This window comes from Triturus cristatus, chromosome 8 (assembly GCF_964204655.1).
Source record: "Triturus cristatus chromosome 8, aTriCri1.1, whole genome shotgun sequence".
NCBI classification, from domain to species: Eukaryota; Metazoa; Chordata; class Amphibia; order Caudata; family Salamandridae; genus Triturus; species Triturus cristatus.
This window is the reverse complement of record NC_140591.1, coordinates 326241406-326266440: the sequence shown is the minus strand read 5'-3', so window position 1 is coordinate 326266440 and position 25035 is coordinate 326241406. Positions and strand designations below refer to the sequence as shown.

The 25035-nt window shown below is 53.0% G+C and overlaps 1 protein-coding gene across 1 annotated transcript in view; it reads left to right on the top strand.

Annotated features, from left to right (window-relative positions):
- USP12 (ubiquitin specific peptidase 12) overlaps positions 1 to 25035 on the top strand; it is a 417457-nt gene that overhangs the window by 278157 nt on the left and 114265 nt on the right. Inside the window, exon 4 of the mRNA XM_085621622.1 lies at positions 635 to 867. Within this exon, the coding sequence (XP_085477748.1) occupies positions 635 to 867 (233 nt within the window). The remainder of the gene's footprint in view (positions 1 to 634; positions 868 to 25035) is intronic.

Genomic DNA, 25035 nt, shown 5'->3' with positions numbered 1-25035 from the left:
CTTTTAACAAAGACGTCCTCACTCTCTTTCTCTGGACACGTAGTAACAAACTACAGCACGCAGAAGTTTTTGCTACTTCTAACAGTAACTGTCTGGATTTAAAAAGTGACTAGTGTTTGCAGCAGAGAATTTGAATGTGTGCTTCTGTCAAAGCCAATAGGTCTGGCTCTAATGTGCAATTGTATGAAGGCAGCTTATGTGCATGCATTCGCATGCATTGCCACATTAAAACCAGACTTAGTGACTTTCCCATTCCTTGTAGTATTTTACCCTTTATAATGATGATTTCAAGTTACTATGGATGAAAGAAGGAATTGTTTCTAAAGGAATGCCCTACAAGCCAACTACTCTCTAGATACATTTTCTTATACATTTTCTAAATAATGCCATTGACCTTTACTTTTTCAAATCTTGTATTTCCTATACCAATTAGTTTGTATGTAGCAAGAATGTACAATGTTTTTTGTATAGTTTGGTAGCTTTTATTCATGTATATGTTTCTGATCCTTGTTCCCAAAATAAAGCTAATGTAAATACCTCAATTTTGCACCCTTTTTTCTGCTTCTCTGTTCTAATAAATTGGTTAGATCTCTTTCTGCATTTATAATATATCTTTTAACTTTTACTCTTCTAGAGTTGTTTGATAACTACATGCAGCAGGACGCCCATGAGTTCTTAAATTATCTATTAAACACCATTGCTGATATTCTGCAAGAAGAAAGAAAACAAGAGAAACAAAATGGCCGTATTCCAAATGGCAATATTGACAGTGAAAACAACAACAGCAGCACACCAGACCCTACTTGGGTTCACGAAATCTTCCAGGGAACATTAACAAATGAGACCAGATGTCTTACTTGTGAAACGGTATGTTCACCTCTTTCAGTGTTTGCTACAGCTTTCTTATTCTTTGAAATCTAGCTTGGCAACACAGTATTTGAGATTCATCCGTCTGCTTAGATGTGTATTTAGTTGCACACAAATTATGTATTCTGTGTAAGGTATGATTTAACGCGAGTTCTGGGGCACTTGTTGCAGAGGGTAATGGGTGGGAAGCAGTCCTGAGACACCTTTGCATCACTGGGCGTATATTCTCATATGTTCAGTTACCTCTCATTTGTTTTCCTTGTCATGAGGCCATTCACAACTTTTGTCTCTCTCAACGTGGGTCATTTGGCTGTGATTCTTCAGCTTCTAGAAGCATTTACTTGTTGTATAAAATGCACGCTGCAATATCGGAGACTGCTGATCACCATTTTCTTTTAGTTCACGTTGTGCAGACCGATGTCTCCCAATGGGGTTTTCTTCTCAACTTTTCGCTCTTGTCTTATGCTTTTTAAAATAATTTTTTTTTTGTAAAAGTCTACCTGTATAATAACTCAAAAGGAGACCTTGGGTGATAGCGATACATACATTATAGTTGTGATTAATCATAAGAGCAATGCAAGAGAAAAAGTGTGCCAGTACGCCACATGTATTCATGATTAGCAACAGCAGCATTAATAAAGCAAGTATTTTAAAATATTAGGCATTGTGAGTTATTTTTCATTGGTTCAGCGGAGTAGTACTGACCACATCCCTACTACATGCCCTTATATCTTAGTCAGTTCACCACTGTCTTAGTTAGCATGTGCCAATCCCTTTTGCGGCTCCATTCTCATTAGTTGGTGGGGATAGACGGCATTTGCCCTAATTGATCTTGAATAATAAACCTTTTTTGGAATTAGTTCGCCCCTTGCTTGGCTCAATTCCCCTGCAGGGTAGCAGATTCTGTTAGCAACAACGTTAATCCCAGGACCGATTCCAATTCTTTTCTAAACTGCATCCAGTAATTCCACAGCCCCGGTAGCCCTCAAAGTGCTCCGGTGCCCAGACCCCAGCAAACAAGTTACACGTTCAGTTCACTGAAATATTCATAGTCGATCCTGTAGGAGAGTAGGGTCTGCTTTCTATGTTCACCCCCACTTTTTGCTTTTGCTTTACTGGTTTACGACTTAGATGTGGCTGTGGGCCTGCTAATCAGACCCACAGCCCTGCTGTTCTCTCTCTAAATTAATACTATGTACTTTAGGTGCATAACCCATTTGGATAGGATCACCTTATTGGCCCCTGTACAGTGTACCCTAGGTACCCAGGGCATAGGTGTACCCTAGGCCTACCAGGGGCTGCAGCATGTATTGTGCCACCCCTGGCCTGGCCTTCCATTTTGACACAACTGGCTGATCACTCAGCTGGGGCAAGGTCGTGTAATCACCCCTTGCTTAGGTGTAGTATTCCTATACCTAACTTACATATAGACACATGTGTACCTATCAGTCACTCCTATGGCAGGCCTTGACAATCCTGGAGGCAGAGTGCTTGGTAACATGTGAGATGGTGCTCTAGCATGAGCTGAGCCTGTCTGCAGCTTTCGGAACCATGTCCTGATAGCTGTTCTATGATATAGCCTACCATATACTCTTAAAGTACCTTATAATCTTAGACGGTTATGGTAACTATGGTTTGGCTTTATCAAAACATGTCGTGTAAGGTGTCTAACACTCGGGAATAATACCCCCATGCCATTTCTGGACATGAGAATATTATTCCCCCCTTCTAGAGGGAAAGACATGTTAAAATCATACTTCAACTGTTAGCCTCTGACCAAAGCCTCAGCATCACAAAATGGATGCTGCTGCCACGACACAAGTCTGACCTCCTGCAGCTGGGAGTGATCCCAGCCAGGGAGGCCTGGACAATAGGTTTCCTGCTAGCACCTCCCCAGACAGCCTTTAGTGTATTGGGGCAGGGTGGGCTGAAAGGAATGAGACATGCCTGGGGCACACAAGGTGTTCCTTGCATAGTCCAGTTCAAACCGGCGCTGGGGCACTCCAGCCCCAGCTCTGGCGCGAAACTGGACAAAGGGAAGTGGGTGTAACCACCCCCTCCCAGGTCCCACCCATAAGGCGTGACCTAGCAGGTATCCCAGCCCCCCAGATTAGTATAAGAGTGGGAGTTGGGCCTCAAGACTTTAGATTATCCTGAACCTGCAAAACTGAACAGAAACTCTGGACCTTCGACATTCGACGAAAGAAGAAGACTGAAGAATCTCCCTTGTAGCCAAGGAGTGGCTACCCTGTGCAAACAGGCACCATCAAGTGACTACCCTTTGCTTTGTGAAACGTTCGACGAGGAACCGACTGCAGAGCCCGACCAGAGCCTTGATTTCCAGACTTCTCCGACCCTCATCCACATCTGCAGCAGAGCTGAGATCCGTGGAGGCGACGAGCGACGTGGGACCGGCTACCTGGGAAAAGTGGCTAGTAACTTACAGCGCAGCTTCTGAGGTACCCTCGGAGTTGTGCACCGGGGATTGAGAAGCCCCAACCCCAAGCACCATCTGCACCGAAGACCAGCCCCCCACACTCCACGAGTCCTGCGTGGGGCCCTTCAGCATTTTCCTGCTTGCCGCGTCTGTCCGGTTGCTTGCCCGCTGGCTAGTGGCCTCTGTGACGACGCTCCCTGAAATCTTCTGCGCTGGTTTGGCTCCTCCAGACTGGCTCCCGCTTCTCTGCAAAGAAGAAGCACCCCAGACCTTCCTGGTCTGCACCAGAAGCAAGTCCCTTGTTCTTCGTGGGTTCCGCTTGCCAAGGCTTGGTGAGTCCTAGTCCAACTTCGACGCCGCCGACAGCAAGAGCCTTCGTGGGACAGCTCGCCTCCTGGTCCTGGTCGACCTCGACGCTTCCTGGTCCTCCTGGCTGCAGCGACAAGCTTCACCTTCACCTGCAACTCTTCACGACATCGCCTGGTTCCTTCCTGGTTCCACGTGGTCACTGGCTAGTGACCTTGACTCTGTCCCCTCTGCTTGCAGGTTTCTTCTCTTCTTGATCCCAGCCTTGGGATCCACCGGACACTCTTCACTGACTGCCTGTCAGCATCTTTCTTCAGGCATCCATAGGAGTCGACGACGAAAACGACGCATCTTCACCCCTATGCACCCGCAGCCTGTGGGCTAGGTAACTTGGGTACTCCGGTGCTCATCAGGATAGTGACTATCCTAGTGTCTAGTTTTCAAGTCTCAACTTCCTAGCTACTCCGGAAGTGTCCTAAATCTATCTATTTCTAAACTGTAACATTGCTATTGACTTTTACGCATTACGCGTGAGTGTTTCCACTCTGCACACGAATCCCGTGGGCCTCCCACTTCCTAACTAACGCTAGTGTAGTGTAGCCCCAGCGATTCCCTAGGCCTAGGCCTATTCTATTTCCGTGACAGTGGTTCTTATACCACTTACTTAGTATATGGTTTGCGTGGCCCCTAGGGCCTAACTGTATTACTTACCTGTGTGACTTACTGTATGCATTAATAAGACTGTGTTGTACTTACCTCTAAACTCATAAAGAGTGCTGAGGGTTTGCTTAGAATAAATACACTTTATTTTATATATATATCTGTTGTGGTGTCCTTTCATTTGGTATTCAAGGGATTATATATGGTATCACAGCTGGCTTCACATGCCATTCAGAGTTTAGCCTAAGACTGCTCTTGTCCATGCTACCACTAGGATAGCTGGTCTATAAGGTTGACTTTACAACCAGTCACCATAAGGGTATTTGGACTGATATAAGGTGTACACTATAACTAGTGACATCATACATCAGGCCAACTTCTCACATTGGTGAGCAGCGGTTGGGATCTGAGCTTGCTGTTGTAATACCATTGTAATCTTGAGATACTAAATTGAAAGATCACACAGATATTGTCTAGGTACATATAACATAGATTATTATACTTAAGTCCTACTGGACTTTGTAGTTGTAGGTTGAAGGGAATAACACACCCTGACTACAACTACTAGAAAGGTTTAGTAGATACAACTAGTGTAGGTAGGTGCACACACCACACCCTCACTAGATCATGCCTCTGGGAGGAGATCAAGTAGATGCTCTCTCAGGAGGGGCAGGTCTGCAGAAGACCCCCTCTAGGTATGATACCTTAACATTCCAGGAGATGAGACAATTGTGTACCTCCAGAGGAATAAAACAGGGTGCAAACCCTACCCTCCTTCAGTTAAGACAACTCCTAGAGGAGTATGATGCTCAGAGGGCATCACAGGAAGGTGCCCTAGGCACAGAGGAGGGTCTACCCACCACAGAGGAGTCAGATGGGGCTTCAGATGGGGAGGTAGACAGCCAGAGCCAAGTAAGGAGACTTAGCCAGGCTAACTTAAGTTTACATGGGAGTTTGCATGGGATCCCCCCATACAGACCCACAAGTAGACATTCACAGAGAAGCAGGAGGGACAGATCCCCTTCAAGGGAATCCATCCACTCCCATGTCTCTAACATCTCTAATGCTTCCTCTCACAGGGGAATGACTTCACCTGAGAGAAAGGAGCATGCAGCCAGAATGAGGGAGGCTAATCTGAGGATTCAGAGGGAAGAACTTGCCCTTGCCAAAGAAAAGCTTGCTCTGGCTAGAGAACAAAAGTTAAGTGGGTTAGAACCCACTGGTGGCAGCAACATTCCTAGAGATAGAGACAGGCACTATGATAATAGAAACCTGAGCAAGATTGTCCCTCCCTACAAGTGTGGGGATGACATCCACAAATGGATAACTGCTTTGGAGAGAGCTTGCAAAGTACAGCAGGTACCCCAAAGTCAGTGGGCAGCTATCTTGTGGCTCTCCTTCTCTGAGAAAGGAAGAGACAAGCTCCTCACAGTTAGTGATGAGGATGCAGATAATTACACTGTCCTGAAGAGTGCTCTGATTGATGGGTTTGGCCTAACCACTGAACAATACAGGTTGTTGTTCAGGGATACCCAGAAGACACAGACTCAGGACTGGACTGACTTTGTAGATTGTGCCACTAAGGCTCTGGAAGGCTGGCTATTGGGAAGTAAGGTTAAGGACTATACAGGATTGTATAATTTGATCATGAGAGAACAAATACTTAACAACTGTCAAAACCAGCTATTGCATCAACACCTGATTGATTCTGATCTGACTTCTCCCCAAGAATTGGGAAAGAAGGCAGATAGATGGGTCAGGACTAGAGTTAAGCAGAAAAACCAGAACCAGGGCGGTGATCAGAAAAAGGCAGACCAGAAGGGTAATGAGCAGAAACAAAAAGACCAGAAGTCTTCACCAGGCCCCCAAAAGGCTCAGGGGGAGGGTGGTTCCAAAAAGGATAAGAAGAAGGAAGGCCAAAAGAAACCATGGTGCAACTATTGTAAGTCTACCTCACATTGGTTTAGTGAGTGCACCAAAAAGGATAAGCCCCCAGCCACCATTGCCCCTAAGGCAACTGTACCCCCTAGTTCAGCTGTAAGTGGTGGTTCCCAGCAAAAGGGTGTAGTAGGGTTAACCCTGGGAACTGAGGAGGATTCTGGCCTAGTCAGAGTACCTACTCAGGCTGTCCTGATCTGTGATGGGGACTTAGCTTTGTCCTCTACTGTAGGCCCCAGTAACCTGGGCAAGTACAGACAGACACCTTTTATCAACCAAAGAATGGCTCAGGCCTACAGGGACACTGGGGCTAGTGTCACAATGGTGACACCTGCTTTTGTGGACCCTGGACAGATCATACTAGGTGAGAATTACCTAGTGACCAACGCTAGCAATGCCACTACCTCCCATAGTGTGGCTATTGTTAACTTCTCCTGGGGAGGGGTAACTGGCCTCAAGAAAGTTGTTGTTAGTTCAGACCTTCCTGTAGAGTGTTTACTGGGCAATGATCTTGAAACTTCAGTTTGGTCTGAAGTGGAGTATAGGACCCATGCAGAAATGCTGGGGATAGATGCACATGTCCTTGCTGTGACCAGGTCACAGGCCAAAAAGTGCAACACTGAACAAGTGCTGGATCCTGAAACTATGGACCAGTCACAATCCAAGAGAAAGAGCAGTAGGGTTAAGGCTGTGCCTTCCCCCCTGCCTCAGGTGGTGGATCAGCCCTCCCAGGAGGATGATTCTGAGAGCCCTGAAGGAACTGTCCTAGAAGAACTTGAACCTGATCAGGTTGAGTTTCTTGGGACAGGGGGACCTTCAAGGGCAGATCTGAGGCAGGCTCAATTAGACTGCCCCTCTCTTGAACCCCTCAGACAGCTGGCTGCTGCTGAGGCTGCAGGGAATGCTCAAGGTACCCATAGAGTGTATTGGGATGAAGGGCTACTGTACTCAGAGGCTAGAGACCCCAAGCCTGGTGCATCCAGGAGGTTGGTCATACCACTGAAGTTCAGAGGCTTCCTTCTAACCTTGGCCCATGATATTCCCCTTGCAGGACATTTAGGCCAGAACAAGACATGGGACAGGCTTGTCCCTCACTTTCACTGGCCCCATGTGTCAGAAGATACTAAGGAGTTTTGTCGCTCCTGTGTCACCTGCCAAGCCAGTGGCAAATCAGGTGGCACCACAAAGGCCCCCCTCATACCACTACCTGTGGTGGGGGTCCCCTTTGAAAGAGTGGGCATAGATATTGTAGGACCAATGGACCCACCAACAGCATCTGGGCACAGATTCATACTGGTGATAGTGGACCATGCCACCAGGTACCCAGAAGCAATTCCCCTGAGGACCACAACAGCTCCTGTTGTGGCAAGGGCCCTGCTTGGAGTATTCTCCAGAGTGGGCTTTCCAAAGGAGGTCATTTCTGACAGAGGTGCCAACTTTATGTCAGGATACTTGACTGCAATGTGGAAGGAGTGTGGTGTTAACTATAAGTTCACCACACCCTATCACCCACAGTGCAATGGGCTTGTTGAGAGATTCAACAAGACCCTAAAGGGAATGATAAAAGGATTACCAGACAAGCTTAGGCGAAGATGGGACATCCTTTTACCCTGCCTTCTGTTTGCTTACAGAGAGGTCCCACAAAAGGGGGTTGGCTACAGCCCTTTTGAGCTTTTGTTTGGGCATCCTGTAAGAGGACCCCTGTGTTTGGTGAAGGAAGGATGGGAGAGACCTCTCAGACAACCCAAACTAGACATAGTGGATTATGTACTTGGTCTCCGCTCCAGGATGGCAGAGTATATGAAGAAGGCTTCTAAAAACCTTGAGGCAAGCCAAGAACTCCAAAAAGCTTGGCATGACCAAAAGGCTGTACTGACTGTTTACCAGCCAGGGCAGAAAGTGTGGGTGTTGGAGCCAGTGGCCCCAGCAGCACTCCAAGACAAATGGTCTGGACCCCACACTATTGTTGAGAAAAAGGGAGAAGTCACCTACTTGGTGGACCTTGGGACTCCCAGAAGCCCCCACAGGGTGCTTCATGTCAACAGATTGAAGGCATATGTTGACAGGGCAGACATGGGGCTACTCATGGCTACAGATGAGGGGCAGGAGGAAGAGAGTGACCGTCTCCCAGACCTGTTGACTCAGAACCCTGATGATGGCTCAGTTGATGGTGTGGTCTTTTCTGACAGCCTCACTGTCCATCAGCAACAGGACTGCAGACAAGTTCTGCAGGCCTACAGACATATGTTCTCTCTGACCCCAAGTCAGACAAACTGGTGCACCCATGAGGTGGACACTGGTGACAGTCTGCCTGTGAAGAGTAAAATCTACAGGCAACCTGACCATGTCAGGGACTGCATAAAAGTTGAGGTACAAAAGATGTTGGAGCTGGGAGTCATTGAACCTTCAGAGAGCCCTTGGGCTAGTCCTGTAGTCCTTGTGCCAAAACCTCACACCCAAGATGGTAAGAGAGAGATGAGGTTTTGCGTGGATTACAGAGGTCTCAATGCTGTCACTAGGACAGATGCCCACCCAATACCTAGGGCAGATGAGCTCATTGACAGACTGGCAGCTGCTAAGTTTTTGAGCACATTTGACCTAACAGCAGGCTACTGGCAAATCAGACTAGCTGAGAGTGCAAAGGCCAAAACTGCTTTCTCGACCCCAGGAGGACATTATCAATTTGTGGTAATGCCCTTTGGTTTGAAGAATGCACCTGCCACTTTCCAAAGGCTGGTGAATCAAGTCCTTACTGGGTTGGATGATTATTGTGCAGCTTATCTTGATGATATCGCTGTCTTTAGCTCCACCTGGGAGGATCACCTGGTCCACCTGAGGAATGTTTTAGAGGCCCTGCAAAAGGCAGGCCTCACTATCAAGGCCACTAAGTGCCAGATAGGGCAGAGCAAGGTTGTATACCTGGGCCACCTAGTTGGTGGGGGTCAGGTTCAACCACTGGAGAGCAAGATCCAGACCATAAAGGACTGGGCTCCTCCAACTACCCAGACTCAGGTCAGAGCTTTCTTGGGCCTGTCTGGGTACTACAGAAAGTGTGTTAAGAACTATGGGTCCATAGTGACACCACTTAATGACTTGACCTCCAAGAAGATGCCAAAGAAAGTTCAGTGGACAGCAAGCTGTCAAAAAGCATTTGATGACCTGAAGCAGGCCATGTGCAGTGCACCTATTCTGAAAAGTCCAGACTACTCCAAAGAGTTCATTGTCCAGACAGATGCTTCTGAGTTAGGTGTGGGAGCTGTTCTTTCACAACTGAATGTAGATGGTCAAGACCAGCCCATTGCTTTTATAAGTAGAAGGCTGACCCCTAGAGAGAAACGTTGGTCAGCTATTGAGAGGGAGGCCTTTGCTGTGGTTTGGGCCCTGAAGAAGCTGAGGCCATACTTGTTTGGCACTCACTTCAAGATTCAGACAGACCATAAGCCCCTCTTGTGGCTAAATCAGATGAAGGGTGAAAATCCCAAACTTCTTAGGTGGTCCATTTCCCTACAGGGGATGGACTTCACAGTAGAACATAGACCTGGGACTGACCATGCCAATGCAGATGGACTCTCCAGATATTTCCACTTAGAACATGAAGACTCAACTGGTCAAGGTTAGTTTAATGTCCCTAAGTTTGGGGGGGGGTTTGTGTAGGAGAGTAGGGTCTGCTTTCTATGTTCACCCCCACTTTTTGCTTTTGCTTTACTGGTTTACGACTTAGATGTGGCTGTGGGCCTGCTAATCAGACCCACAGCCCTGCTGTTCTCTCTCTAAATTAATACTATGTACTTTAGGTGCATAACCCATTTGGATAGGATCACCTTATTGGCCCCTGTACAGTGTACCCTAGGTACCCAGGGCATAGGTGTACCCTAGGCCTACCAGGGGCTGCAGCATGTATTGTGCCACCCCTGGCCTGGCCTTCCATTTTGACACAACTGGCTGATCACTCAGCTGGGGCAAGGTCGTGTAATCACCCCTTGCTTAGGTGTAGTATTCCTATACCTAACTTACATATAGACACATGTGTACCTATCAGTCACTCCTATGGCAGGCCTTGACAATCCTGGAGGCAGAGTGCTTGGTAACATGTGAGATGGTGCTCTAGCATGAGCTGAGCCTGTCTGCAGCTTTCGGAACCATGTCCTGATAGCTGTTCTATGATATAGCCTACCATATACTCTTAAAGTACCTTATAATCTTAGACGGTTATGGTAACTATGGTTTGGCTTTATCAAAACATGTCGTGTAAGGTGTCTAACACTCGGGAATAATACCCCCATGCCATTTCTGGACATGAGAATATTATTCCCCCCTTCTAGAGGGAAAGACATGTTAAAATCATACTTCAACTGTTAGCCTCTGACCAAAGCCTCAGCGTCACAAAATGGATGCTGCTGCCACGACACAAGTCTGACCTCCTGCAGCTGGGAGTGATCCCAGCCAGGGAGGCCTGGACAATAGGTTTCCTGCTTGGGGAGGTGCTAGCACCTCCCCAGACAGCCTTTAGTGTATTGGGGCAGGGTGGGCTGAAAGGAATGAGACATGCCTGGGGCACACAAGGTGTTCCTTACATAGTCCAGTTCAAACCGGCGCTGGGGCACTCCAGCCCCAGCGCGAAACTGGACAAAGGGAAGTGGGTGTAACCACCCCCTCCCAGGTCCCACCCATAAGGCGTGACCTAGCAGGTATCCCAGCCCCCCAGATTAGTATAAGAGTGGGAGTTGGGCCTCAAGACTTTAGATTATCCTGAACCTGCAAAACTGAACAGAAACTCTGGACCTTCGACATTCGACGAAAGAAGAAGACTGAAGAATCTCCCTTGTAGCCAAGGAGTGGCTACCCTGTGCAAACAGGCACCATCAAGTGACTACCCTTTGCTTTGTGAAACGTTCGACGAGGAACCGACTGCAGAGCCCGACCAGAGCCTTGATTTCCAGACTTCTCCGACCCTCATCCACATCTGCAGCAGAGCTGAGATCCGTGGAGGCGACGAGCGACGTGGGACCGGCTACCTGGGAAAAGTGGCTAGTAACTTACAGCGCAGCTTCTGAGGTACCCTCGGAGTTGTGCACCGGGGATTGAGAAGCCCCAACCCCAAGCACCATCTGCACCGAAGACCAGCCCCCACACTCCACGAGTCCTGCGTGGGGCCCTTCAGCATTTTCCTGCTTGCCGCGTCTGTCCGGTTGCTTGCCCGCTGGCTAGTGGCCTCTGTGACGACGCTCCCTGAAATCTTCTGCGCTGGTTTGGCTCCTCCAGACTGGCTCCCGCTTCTCTGCAAAGAAGAAGCACCCCAGACCTTCCTGGTCTGCACCAGAAGCAAGTCCCTTGTTCTTCGTGGGTTCCGCTTGCCAAGGCTTGGTGAGTCCTAGTCCAACTTCGACGCCGCCGACAGCAAGAGCCTTCGTGGGACAGCTCGCCTCCTGGTCCTGGTCGACCTCGACGCTTCCTGGTCCTCCTGGCTGCAGCGACAAGCTTCACCTTCACCTGCAACTCTTCACGACATCGCCTGGTTCCTTCCTGGTTCCACGTGGTCACTGGCTAGTGACCTTGACTCTGTCCCCTCTGCTTGCAGGTTTCTTCTCTTCTTGATCCCAGCCTTGGGATCCACCGGACACTCTTCACTGACTGCCTGTCAGCATCTTTCTTCAGGCATCCATAGGAGTCGACGACTAAAACGACGCATCTTCACCCCTATGCACCCGCAGCCTGTGGGCTAGGTAACTTGGGTACTCCGGTGCTCATCAGGATAGTGACTATCCTAGTGTCTAGTTTTCAAGTCTCAACTTCCTAGCTACTCCGGAAGTGTCCTAAATCTATCTATTTCTAAACTGTAACATTGCTATTGACTTTTACGCATTACGCGTGAGTGTTTCCACTCTGCACACGAATCCCGTGGGCCTCCCACTTCCTAACTAACGCTAGTGTAGTGTAGCCCCAGCGATTCCCTAGGCCTAGGCCTATTCTATTTCCGTGGCAGTGGTTCTTATACCACTTACTTAGTATATGGTTTGCGTGGCCCCTAGGGCCTAACTGTATTACTTACCTGTGTGACTTACTGTATGCATTAATAAGACTGTGTTGTACTTACCTCTAAACTCATAAAGAGTGCTGAGGGTTTGCTTAGAATAAATACACTTTATTTTATATATATATCTGTTGTGGTGTCCTTTCATTTGGTATTCAAGGGATTATATATGGTATCACAGCTGGCTTCACATGCCATTCAGAGTTTAGCCTAAGACTGCTCTTGTCCATGCTACCACTAGGATAGCTGGTCTATAAGGTTGACTTTACAACCAATCACCATAAGGGTATTTGGACTGATATAAGGTGTACACTATAACTAGTGACATCATACATCAGGCCAACTTCTCACAGATCCCTTTTAAATTATACCCTTAGTAATATTTTCAGTTGAACCAATTGGAAACCCAACCTCACTGACACCTTCCAGGCATAAATAAGTGCCTCATCCTACAGTGCATCTTCATTAACATACATATCTTGTTCCCAGTAGCCCTACCTGTTCCCTTTGCTTACTGACCATTAGAGTAATGGATGCCTGAGATACAGCTTTTCTAGCCATTTTAGCTTATAGCAGTCAACCCTCGGATAATAATTATTCGAGCATGCCCATCACTTCCTTGATTCGAGAAGCCAGTGCATGCTTAAATTGCAGGTGACTTAAATGTTTCGAAACTCTGCAGCATGTATCAGTTATGAAACGTATATAATGCTAGACATCACCCAATGTGGTTATACCCATGTCATCTCACCCTTTAGTTCTGCTAGACCATTCACTCCCGGCATTCTGGGCTTGACCCACAGTGATGTCTTAGATTTAATTTCCACCCCTCCTGTCAGTTTCAGTGGTGAGTCTTTAGCACCTAAGCCTGTAACCTGGCAAGTTGCATTACATTTACCCTCATTTATTACTTGTGTGTAGCCTATTTTTCCTTGGTCATGCCTATCAATTCTTAAAGTAGGTTTGTCCTTCAGGGGCAAATGCCAGTGCAGTTACTGTTATTAATTCCTCCCTGCCCACAGATGTTACCTGCGGTTCACGGTGGGCCAAGAGTACTGTGAGTTAGCCATTCTCCTTTAAGGCCTTACCAGGACCCCTCAGGTGTTCACGAAAGTGTTGACGGAGGTTGCAGCTCATCTGTGGATGGTGGGTATTCTAGTTTTCCCCTTACCTCGACGATGGGCTGTTAATGGCGGGCTTACCCCATGCAGTCGTCCGACTACAGTGATCCTCCTGCTTTTGCAGGGGTTCACTATCAACGTGCCGAAGTAACACTTGACTCCCTCTTAGACTTTCCTTTTCTTCTGAGCCGCTCTGGACACATTGCAGTTTCCAGCCTATCCTCTAGAGTGGCAAGTCCAGGATTTTCAGGCTATGATTCCGATATTTCAACTTGTATTCTGGATTTCGGTATGACTGCCTTTGAGGCTGTTGGGCCTCATGGCCTCCTGCATCCTGCTTGCTACTCTTGCCCAATTGCATATGCGGGCTCTGAAGTGGGACCTCAAGTCCCAGTGGGCAGAGGATCAGGGAAACGTCTCTGACATGGTTCAGATCATGGAGGGAACCGCTAAAGATCTGCAGTGGTATCTATCGAACCACGATTAGATCAGTGGCAGACCACTCTCTTTTCCCCAACCAGAGCGGGCTGTATTGACAAATGCAAAATAAAGAGGTTCCCCAAAGGAACCCGATTTAGGAGCAGGATAGGGAGAAACCAAGCAACAAATGAAATAACCCACCTCCTAATAATACGCTCTGTAAACAGAGTAAAAAATGAATATAGCGGCTCACAACTTTATGTACTAGAAATATCTCTATTTCTTTTACTTGTTCAAAAATATATATGTAAACATTATTTTTAAAGCCAAAGATTATGCATAAACAACGACTCTCGCCCCCACACTTAAATGAAAATATATAGCAACTCCACAGTCAAACTACACAAAGCACTCATACCTTTCACACCATCCTAAAGCAAACTAAAAGTTTAAAACACATGTGAATAGCCAACCACAGTACCAAAATTGACCAGGTAAACATTTTCTTAAGCTGTTTAATAAAATTCCATAATTTAGTAATATCATCAAAGCCTATAAACACATATAGACCAGATAAGGAATAACCTGGGAAAATGCTCTGTGAACCAATCCATCAACAGCTAGGGTCAGTTTGTGGTTGGTTGCCCGTGGCTTTTTGTAATTTATGAGGCAGCAGCACACAGGGAGATTCTTCCCTTAGTTCTCCTGATCTGCAACACTGACCCCCTTTCTACATCCTTAGCTCAAGTTCTATAGTTTACATTATCCTTGGCCCAGCACTGATCTGTTCTGGGTACAGTTAAAGGTTATCTACCTACCATCTCTGCATTTTTGCGGTTGCCGGATCGACCCTCTCTTTAAGTCACCCATTGTGGCTAGGTTCCTTAAAGGCCTATACCAACTCCATTAATAATGCCTCAGTGGGACCTCAGTTTGGTTTTCACTTTTCTCATGTGTACTAAAGTCGAGCCTCTCCATAGTTGCCCTTTTAGGCTCTTGACTTTAAAAACTGCCTTCTTAGTGGCCATAACTTCGGCCAGAAGGGTCAGCAAATTACTGGCACCCCCTCATCGCACCTGGACAAGCATGTTCTCAGGACACGTGCCTCCTTCCATCCGAAGGTTGTGACTCCATTCCATATAGGCCAGAACATCACCCTGCCCACTTTCTTTATTCCACCTCATCTCTCCAAAGAGGAGCAGAGTCTACACCGCCTGGATTCAAAAGGAGCGTTGTTGTTCTACCTTGACTGCACAAGAGAGTTCCGGGTGGATGATCAACTCTTTCTGGGCTGTGGGGGACCAAACAAAGTGAATGTAGCACAGAAGAGAAATAACTTGTTATGGATTGTCCTGTGTGCATTACGATCTGCTATGCATTTGACAAGAACCAGCCCCCGAGGCTGGCGGGCTCACTCTGCCAGAGCCAGGGCTGCAACCACTGTGTTAGCAAGCGGCGTCCCTGTCCTGGACATATGGCCAGTAGTAACGTGGGCCTCACTGCACATGTTAAACAACCACTACTTCCTGGATAGTCAGGTCAGTTGTGATGGTCACTTTGTCCGTTCGTTCCAAATCTAATTGGTTCTGCAGTTCCACCTCCGGGGAGGTATCTAGTCTAAGGTTCGGAATTTGCAGCTAGAAGTCTCTATCAGATGAACAAATTACTTACCTTTGGTAATGCCTTATCTGGTAGAGACTATTGAGCCACAGATCCTTTACCAACCCTCCCATCCTCCCTGCTCTGCGGAACAATTACGGTGTAGAGAACAGCATTTCAAGGGATTTATTTGTCACACCAGTGGTCAGGGCTCATTGCTCCTGTCGTGGAAAGTTGTGAAAGCAACTGAGGTCAGCACGCTGAATTGAAGTCTAAATCGGGACAGTGCATGTCCCTTCCGGTGCGGATGACACCATGCAGAGCTGAACTACGCCACCTACCTGCATTCTGGGGTACTGCTTGAAAAAGTTCCGGATCCAGTCTGACATCTGGGGATGATTCTAAGGCACAGGTACTCATAGTACGGCCCGCGGCCGGGCAAGCCTTCCTTGCAGACATTGTACGTGTGTTTTTTTTCTTTTTTTTGAAGAGTGTCAGCAAACATAACCGGTTGCAGCAGCGTGGACTCTAGAGACTCTGCTCTATGGGGGCCAGGCGATTCCAGTGATAGTCAGCGTGGAGATGTAGGGGCACTAAGAGGTGAAATACAACAAAGCCTCATTAACAAGTAAATGGTCTTTTACAGACCTGTGAAGTACTCGGTGTGGCTGTGTGTGCGCCCCAGAAGCTGCCACACAAGGGGTGGGGTGACAGAGGGTGACAAAGGACAGCATGGTGTGAGAGTAGGGCGCAAAAGGGGTGCTTTGATCTGACAGCTCGGTGGTGAGAGTCAGAATTAAAGCCAGTGACATATGTGACCCCAGGCCCTGTGGTGGGAAACAAACCCTGCGAAGCAGCAAATTCAGAGAGAAAACAAGCTGGCTTTTACATTACACAGGGAGAGGGGGGAGTGGGGTGCGCTGTCTCTGGGCTTGTGACTGGGACGTGTAGACACAGTACGAGTGCACTGCTGGAGAGACAGAGACAGAGATGGACAGAGACAGACGGAGACATGGACAGACTGACCGATAGATGCAGACAGAGGCAGATAGAGGCAGGGACAGATGGAGGCAGAGACAGAGGCAGATAGAGGCAGAGACAGAGGCAGATAGAGGCAGAGACAGAGGCAGATGGAGGCAGATAGAGGCAGAGACAGAGGCAGGCAGATAGAGGCAGAGACAGAGGCAGATAGAGGCAGAGACAGAGGCAGAGGCAGAGGCAGAGGCAGAGGCAGAGGCAGAGGCAGAGGCAGAGGCAGAGGCAGAGGCAGAGGCAGAGGCAGAGGCAGAGGCAGAGGCCGAGGCCGAGGCCGAGACCGATCGAGGCCGAGACCGATCGAGACCGAGACCGATCGAGACCGAGACCGATCGAGACCGAGACCGATCGAGACCGAGACCGATCGAGACCGAGACCGATCGAGACCGAGACCGATCGAGACCGAGACCGATCGAGACCGAGACCGATCGAGACCGAGACCGATCGAGACCGAGACCGACCGAGACCGAGACCGACCGAGACCGAGACCGAGACCGAGACCGATCGAGACCGAGACCGATCGAGACCGAGACCGATCGAGACCGAGACCGATCGAGACCGAGACCGATCGAGACCGAGACCGAGACCGAGACCGATCGAGACCGAGACCGATCGAGACCGAGACCGAGACCGATCGAGACCGAGACCGATCGAGACCGAGACCGAGACCGATCGAGACCGAGACCGATCGAGACCGAGACCGAGACCGATCGAGACCGAGACCGATCGAGACCGATCGAGACCGAGACCGATCGAGACCGAGACCGATCGAGACCGAGACCGATCGAGACCGATCGAGACCGAGATCGAGACCGAGACCGAGACCGAGATCGAGACCGAGACCGAGACCGATCGAGACCGAGACCGATCGAGACCGAGATCGAGACCGAGACCGAGACCGAGATCGAGACCGAGACCGATCGAGACCGAGACCGATCGAGACCGAGACCGAGACCGATCGAGACCGAGACCGATCGAGACCGAGACCGATCGAGACCGAGACCGATCGAGACCGAGACCGAGACCGAGACCGATCGAGACCGAGACCGATCGAGACCGAGACCGAGACCGATCGAGACCGAGACCGATCGAGACCGAGACCGAGACCGATCGAGACCGAGACCGATCGAGATCGAGACCGAGACCGAGACCGAGATCGAGACCGAGACCGATCGAGACCGAGATCGAGACCGAGATCGAGACCGAGACCGATCGAGACCGAGACCGATCGAGACCGAGACCGATCGAGACCGAGACCGAGACCGATCGAGACCGAGACCGAGACCGAGATCGAGACCGAGACCGATCGAGACCGAGACCGATCGAGACCGAGACCGATCGAGACCGATCGAGACCGATCGAGACCGATCGAGACCGAGACCGATCGAGACCGATCGAGACCGATCGAGACCGAGACCGATCGAGACCGAGACCGATCGAGACCGAGACCGATCGAGACCGAGACCGATCGAGACCGAGACCGATCGAGACCGAGACCGATCGAGACCGAGACCGAGACCGATCGAGACCGAGACCGATCGAGACCGACACCGAGACCGAGACCGATCGAGACCGAGACCGATCGAGACCGATCGAGACCGAGATCGAGACCGAGACCGATCGAGACCGAGACCGAGACCGATCGAGACCGAGACCGATCGAGACCGATCGAGACCGAGATCGAGACCGAGACCGATCGAGACCGAGACCGAGACCGATCGAGACCGAGACCGATCGAGACCGAGACCGAGACCGATCGAGACCGAGACCGATCGAGACCGAGACCGATCGAGACCGAGACCGAGACCGATCGAGACCGAGACCGATCGAGACCGAGACCGATCGAGACCGAGACCGAGACCGATCGAGACCGAGACCGATCGAGACCGAGACCGATCGAGACCGAGACCGATCGAGACCGAGACCGAGACCGATCGAGACCGAGACCGATCGAGACCGAGACCGATCGAGACCGAGACCGATCGAGACCGATCGAGACCGAGACCGATCGAGACCGAGACCGATCGAGACCGAGACCGAGACCGATCGAGACCGAGACCGACCGAGACCGATCGAGACCGAGACCGATCGAGACCGAGACCGAGACCGATCGAGACCGAGACCGAGACCGATCGAGACCGAGACCGATCGAGACCGAGACAGATCGAGACCGAGACCGAGACCGATCGAGATCGAGACCGATCGAGACCGAGACCGATCGAGACCGAGACCGATCGAGACCGAGACCGATCGAGACCGATCGAGACCGAGACCGAGACCGAGACAGATCGAGACCGAGACAGATCGAGACCGAGACAGATCGAGACCGAGACAGATCGAGACCGAGACCGATCGAGACCGAGACCGATCGAGACCGATCGAGATCGAGACCGATCGAGACCGAGACCGATCGAGACCGAGACCGATCGAGACCGAGACCGATCGAGACCGAGACCGATCGAGACCGAGACCGATCGAGACCGAGACCGATCGAGACCGAGACCGAGACCGATCGAGACCGAGACCGATCGAGACCGAGACCGAGACCGAGACCGATCGAGACCGAGACCGATCGAGACCGAGACCGATCGAGACCGAGACCGATCGAGACCGAGACCGAGACCGATCGAGACCGAGACCGATCGAGACCGAGACCGATCGAGACCGAGACCGATCGAGACCGAGACCGATCGAGACCGAGACCGAGACCGATCGAGACCGATCGAGACCGAGACCGATCGAGACCGAGACCGATCGAGACCGAGACCGATCGAGACCGAGACCGAGACCGATCGAGACCGAGACCGAGACCGATCGAGACCGAGACAGATCGAGACCGAGACAGATCGAGACCGATCGAGACCGAGACCGAGACCGATCGAGACCGAGACAGATCGAGACCGATCGAGACCGAGACCGAGACCGATCGAGACCGAGACCGATCGAGACCGAGACAGATCGAGACCGATCGAGACCGAGACCGAGACCGATCGAGACCGAGACCGATCGAGACCGAGACCGATCGAGACCGAGACCGAGACCGAGACCGAGACCGATCGAGACCGAGACCGATCGAGACCGAGACCGATCGAGACCGAGACCGAGACCGAGACCGATCGAGACCGAGACCGATCGAGACCGAGACCGAGACCGATCGAGACCGATACCGAGACCGAGACCGATCGAGACCGAGACCGATCGAGACCGAGACCGAGACCGATCGAGACCGAGACCGATCGAGACCGAGACCGATCGAGACCGAGACCGATCGAGACCGAGACCGATCGAGACCGAGACCGATCGAGACCGAGACAGATCGAGACCGATCGAGACCGAGACCGATCGAGACCGAGACCGAGACCGATCGAGACCGAGACAGATCGAGACCGAGACAGATCGAGACCGATCGAGACCGAGACCGAGACCGATCGAGACCGAGACCGATCGAGACCGATCGAGACCGATCGAGACCGAGACAGACCGAGACAGATCGAGACCGAGACCGATCGAGACCGAGACAGATCGAGACAGATCGAGACCGAGACCGATCGAGACCGAGACCGATCGAGACCGAGACCGATCGAGACCGAGACCGATCGAGACCGAGACCGAGACCGATCGAGACCGAGACCGATCGAGACCGAGACCGAGACCGATCGAGACCGAGACCGAGACCGAGACCGATCGAGACCGAGACAGATCGAGACCGATCGAGACCGAGACCGAGACCGATCGAGACCGAGACCGATCGAGACCGAGACCGATCGAGACCGATCGAGACCGAGACCGATCGAGACCGAGACCGAGACCGAGACAGATCGAGACCGAGACAGATCGAGACCGATCGAGACCGAGACAGATCGAGACCGAGACCGATCGAGACCGAGACCGATCGAGACCGAGACCGATCGAGACCGAGACCGATCGAGACCGAGACCGAGACCGATCGAGACCGAGACCGAGACCGATCGAGACCGATACCGAGACCGAGACCGATCGAGACCGAGACCGATCGAGACCGAGACCGATCGAGACCGAGACCGATCGAGACCGAGACCGATCGAGACCGAGACCGATCGAGACCGAGACCGAGACCGAGACCGATCGAGACCGAGACCGATCGAGACCGAGACCGATCGAGACCGAGACCGATCGAGACCGAGACAGATCGAGACCGATCGAGACCGAGACCGATCGAGACCGAGACCGAGACCGATCGAGACCGAGACAGATCGAGACCGAGACAGATCGAGACCGATCGAGACCGAGACCGAGACCGATCGAGACCGAGACCGATCGAGACCGATCGAGACCGAGACAGACCGAGACAGATCGAGACCGAGACCGATCGAGACCGAGACAGATCGAGACAGATCGAGACCGAGACCGAGACCGATCGAGACCGAGACCGATCGAGACCGAGACCGAGACCGATCGAGACCGAGACCGATCGAGACCGAGACCGAGACCGAGACCGATCGAGACCGAGACCGATCGAGACCGAGACCGAGACCGATCGAGACCGAGACCGAGACCGATCGAGACCGAGACCGATCGAGACCGAGACAGATCGAGACCGATCGAGACCGAGACCGAGACCGATCGAGACCGAGACCGATCGAGACCGAGACCGATCGAGACCGATCGAGACCGAGACCGATCGAGACCGAGACCGAGACAGATCGAGACCGAGACAGATCGAGACCGATCGAGACCGAGACCGATCGAGACCGAGACAGATCGAGACCGAGACAGATCGAGACCGAGACAGATCGAGACCGAGACAGATCGGCAGACAGGCAGACAGGCAGACAGGCAGGCAGGCAGAGAGGCAGGCAGGCAGGCAGAGAGGCAGGCAGGGCAGGCAGAGAGGCAGACCGAGACAGAGACAGATCGAGACAGATCGAGACAGACCGAGACCGAGACAGATCGAGACAGATCGAGACCGAGACAGATCGAGACCGAGACAGATCGAGACAGATCGAGACCGAGACAGATCGAGACCGAGACAGATCGAGACCGAGACCGATCGAGACCGAGACAGATCGAGACCGATCGAGACCGAGACCGAGACCGATCGAGACCGAGACCGATCGAGACCGAGACAGATCGAGACAGATCGAGACCGAGACCGATCGAGACCGAGACCGATCGAGACCGAGACCGATCGAGACCGAGACCGATCGAGACCGAGACCGATCGAGACCGAGACCGATCGAGACCGAGACCGAGACCGATCGAGACCGAGACCGAGACCGATCGAGACCGAGACCGAGACCGATCGAGACCGAGACCGAGACCGATCGAGACCGAGACCGATCGAGACCGAGACAGATCGAGACCGATCGAGACCGAGACCGAGACCGATCGAGATCGAGACCGAGACAGATCGAGACCGATCGAGACCGAGACCGAGACCGAGACCGAGACAGATCGAGACCGAGACAGATCGAGACCGATCGAGACCGAGACAGATCGAGACCGAGACAGATCGAGACCGAGACAGATCGAGACCGAGACAGATCGGCAGACAGGCAGACAGGCAGACAGGCAGACAGGCAGGCAGGCAGAGAGGCAGGCAGGCAGGCAGAGAGGCAGGCAGGCAGGCAGAGAGGCAGACCGAGACAGAGACAGATCGAGACAGATCGAGACAGACCGAGACAGACCGAGACAGACCGAGACCGAGACAGATCGAGACAGATCGAGATCGAGACAGATCGAGACCGAGACAGATCGAGACCGAGACAGATCGAGACCGATCGAGACCGAGACAGATCGAGACCGAGACAGATCGAGACCGAGACAGATCGAGACCGAGACAGATCGAGACCGAGACAGATCGAGACCGAGACAGATCGAGACCGAGACAGATCGAGACAGACCGAGACAGACCGAGACCGAGACAGATCGAGACAGACCGAGACCGAGACAGATCGAGACAGATCGAGACAGATCGAGACCGAGACAGATCGAGACAGATCGAGACAGATCGAGACAGATCGAGACCGAGACAGATCGAGACCGAGACAGATCGAGACAGATCGAGACCGAGACAGATCGAGACAGATCGAGACAGATCGAGACCGAGACAGATCGAGACAGATCGAGACCGAGACAGATCGAGACAGATCGAGACCGAGACAGATCGAGACAGATCGAGACCGAGACAGATCGAGACAGATCGAGACCGAGGCAGATCGAGACCGAGGCAGATCGAGACCGAGACAGATCGAGACCGAGGCAGATCGAGACCGAGACAGATCGGCAGGCAGGCAGACAGGCAGGCAGAGAGGCAGGCAGAGAGGCAGGCAGAGAGGCAGGCAGAGAGGCAGGCAGAGAGGCAGGCAGAGAGGCAGGCAGAGAGGCAGGCAGGCAGAGAGGCAGGCAGGCAGAGAGGCAGGCAGGCAGAGAGGCAGGCAGGCAGAGAGGCAGGCAGGCAGGCAGGCAGGCAGGCAGAGAGGCAGGCAGAGAGGCAGACAGACAGGCAGGCAGAGAGGCAGACAGACAGACAGAGAGGCAGGCAGACAGACAGACAGACAGACAGACAGACAGACAGACAGACAGAGCTAGATAAAGGCAGGGACAGACTGGCAGAGACAGAGGTAGAGACAGCGATAGAGCGAGACAGGGACAGACTGGAAGAGACAGAGGTAGAGACAGCGATAGAGCGAGACAGGGACAGACTGGAAGAGACAGAGGTAGAGACAGCGATAGAGCGAGACAGGGACAGACTGGAAGAGACAGAGGTAGAGACAGATAGATGCAGGGACAGGGACAGACTGGAAGAGACAGAGGTAGAGACAGATAGATGCAGGGACAGACAGATAGATGCAGGGACAGACCAAGACAGACGCAGGGACAGACCAAGACAGACACAGGGACAGAGACAGACAGAGACAGGAGCAGAGAGAGACAGAGACAGGAGCAGAGAAAGACAGAGAGCAAGGGAGACAGAGGGAGGGAGTCAGGGGGAGACGGAGTGGGAGGCAGAGGGAGGGAGGGTGGGAGGCGGAGGGAGGGAGGGTGGGAGGCAGAGGGAGGGAGGGAGGGTGGGAGGCAGAGGGAGGGAGGGAGGGTGGGAGAGAGCGAGCGGCGCGCGAGGGAGAGAGAGAGAGAGAGAGAGAGAGAGAGAGAGCGAGCGGCGCGCGAGGGAGGGAGAGAGAGAGAGAGAGAGAGAGAGAGAGAGAGAGAGAGAGAGAGCGGGAGGGAGGGAGGAAGGGGCGCGCGCGAGGGAGGGAGGGCGCGGGAGGGAGGGAGGGCGAGGGAGGGAGGGAGGGCGAGGGAGGAGGGCGCGCGAGGGAGGAGGGCGAGGGAGGGAGGGCGAGGGAGGGAGGGCGAGGGAGGGCACGCGAGGGAGGGAGGGCACGCGAGGGAGGGAGGGAGCGCGAGGGAGGGAGGGCGGGCGCGCGAGGGAGGGAGGGCGCGGGAGGGAGGGAGGGCGCGAGGGGGGTGGGAGGGCGCGAGGGAGGGCGCGAGGGAGGGAGGGAGGGAGCGAGGGCGCGAGGGAGGGAGTGCGCGAGGGAGGGAGGGAGGGTGGGAGGGCGCGTGAGGGAGTGTGGGAGGGCGCGAGGGAGGGAGGGAGGGAGGGCGCGAGGGAGGGCGCGAGGGAGGGCGCGAGGGAGGGAGGGCGCGAGGGAGGGAGGGAGGGAGGGAGGGCGCGAGGGAGGGAGGGAGGGAGGGCGCGAGGGAGGGAGGGAGGGCGCGAGGGAGGGAGGGAGGGAGGGAGGGAGTGAGGGAGGGAGGGAGCGCGCGAGGGAGCGAGGGAGCGAGCGAGGGAGCGAGGAGCGAGCGAGGGAGCGAGGGAGGGAGGGAAGGCGCGCGAGGGAGGGAAGGCGCGCGCGCGAGGGAGGGAGGGAGGGCGCGCGAGGGAGGGAGGGCGCGCGAGGGAGGGAGGGAGGGCGCGCGAGGGAGGGAGGGAGGGCGCGCGAGGGAGGGAGGGAGGGCGCGCGAGGAGGGAGGGCGCGCGAGGGAGGGAGGGCGCGCGAGGGAGGGAGGGCGCGCGAGGGAGGGAGGGCGCGCGAGGGAGGGAGGGCGCGCGAGGGAGGGAGGGCGCGCGCTGGAGGGAGGGAGGGCGCGAGCTGGAGGGAGGGAGGGCGAGAGCTGGAGGGAGGGAGGGCGAGAGCTGGAGGGAGGGAGGGCGAGAGCTGGAGGGAGGGAGGGCGAGAGCTGGAGGGAGGGAGGGCGAGAGCTGGAGGGAGGGAGGGCGAGAGCTGGAGGGAGGGAGGGAGGCGAGAGGGAGGGAGAGAGCTGGAGGGAGGGAGGGAGCTGGAGAGAGCTGGAGGGAGGGAGGGAGCTGGAGAGAGCTGGAGGGAGGGAGGGAGCTGGAGAGAGCTGGAGGGAGGAGGGAGCTGGAGAGAGCTAGAGGGAGGGAGGAGAGCGAGGGAAGAGAGCGAGGGAAGAGAGCGAGGGAAGAGAGCGAGGGAAGAGAGCGAGGGAGAGAGAGAGCGAGGGAGAGAGAGAGCGAGGGAGAGAGAGAGCGAGGGAGAGAGAGAGCGAGGGAGAGAGAGCGAGGGAGAGAGAGAGCTTGAGGGAGGGAGGGAGCTTGAGGGAGGGAGGGAGGGAGGGAGAGAGCTGGAGGGAGGGAGGAGAGCGAGGGGAGAGCGAGGGGGAGAGCAAGGGAG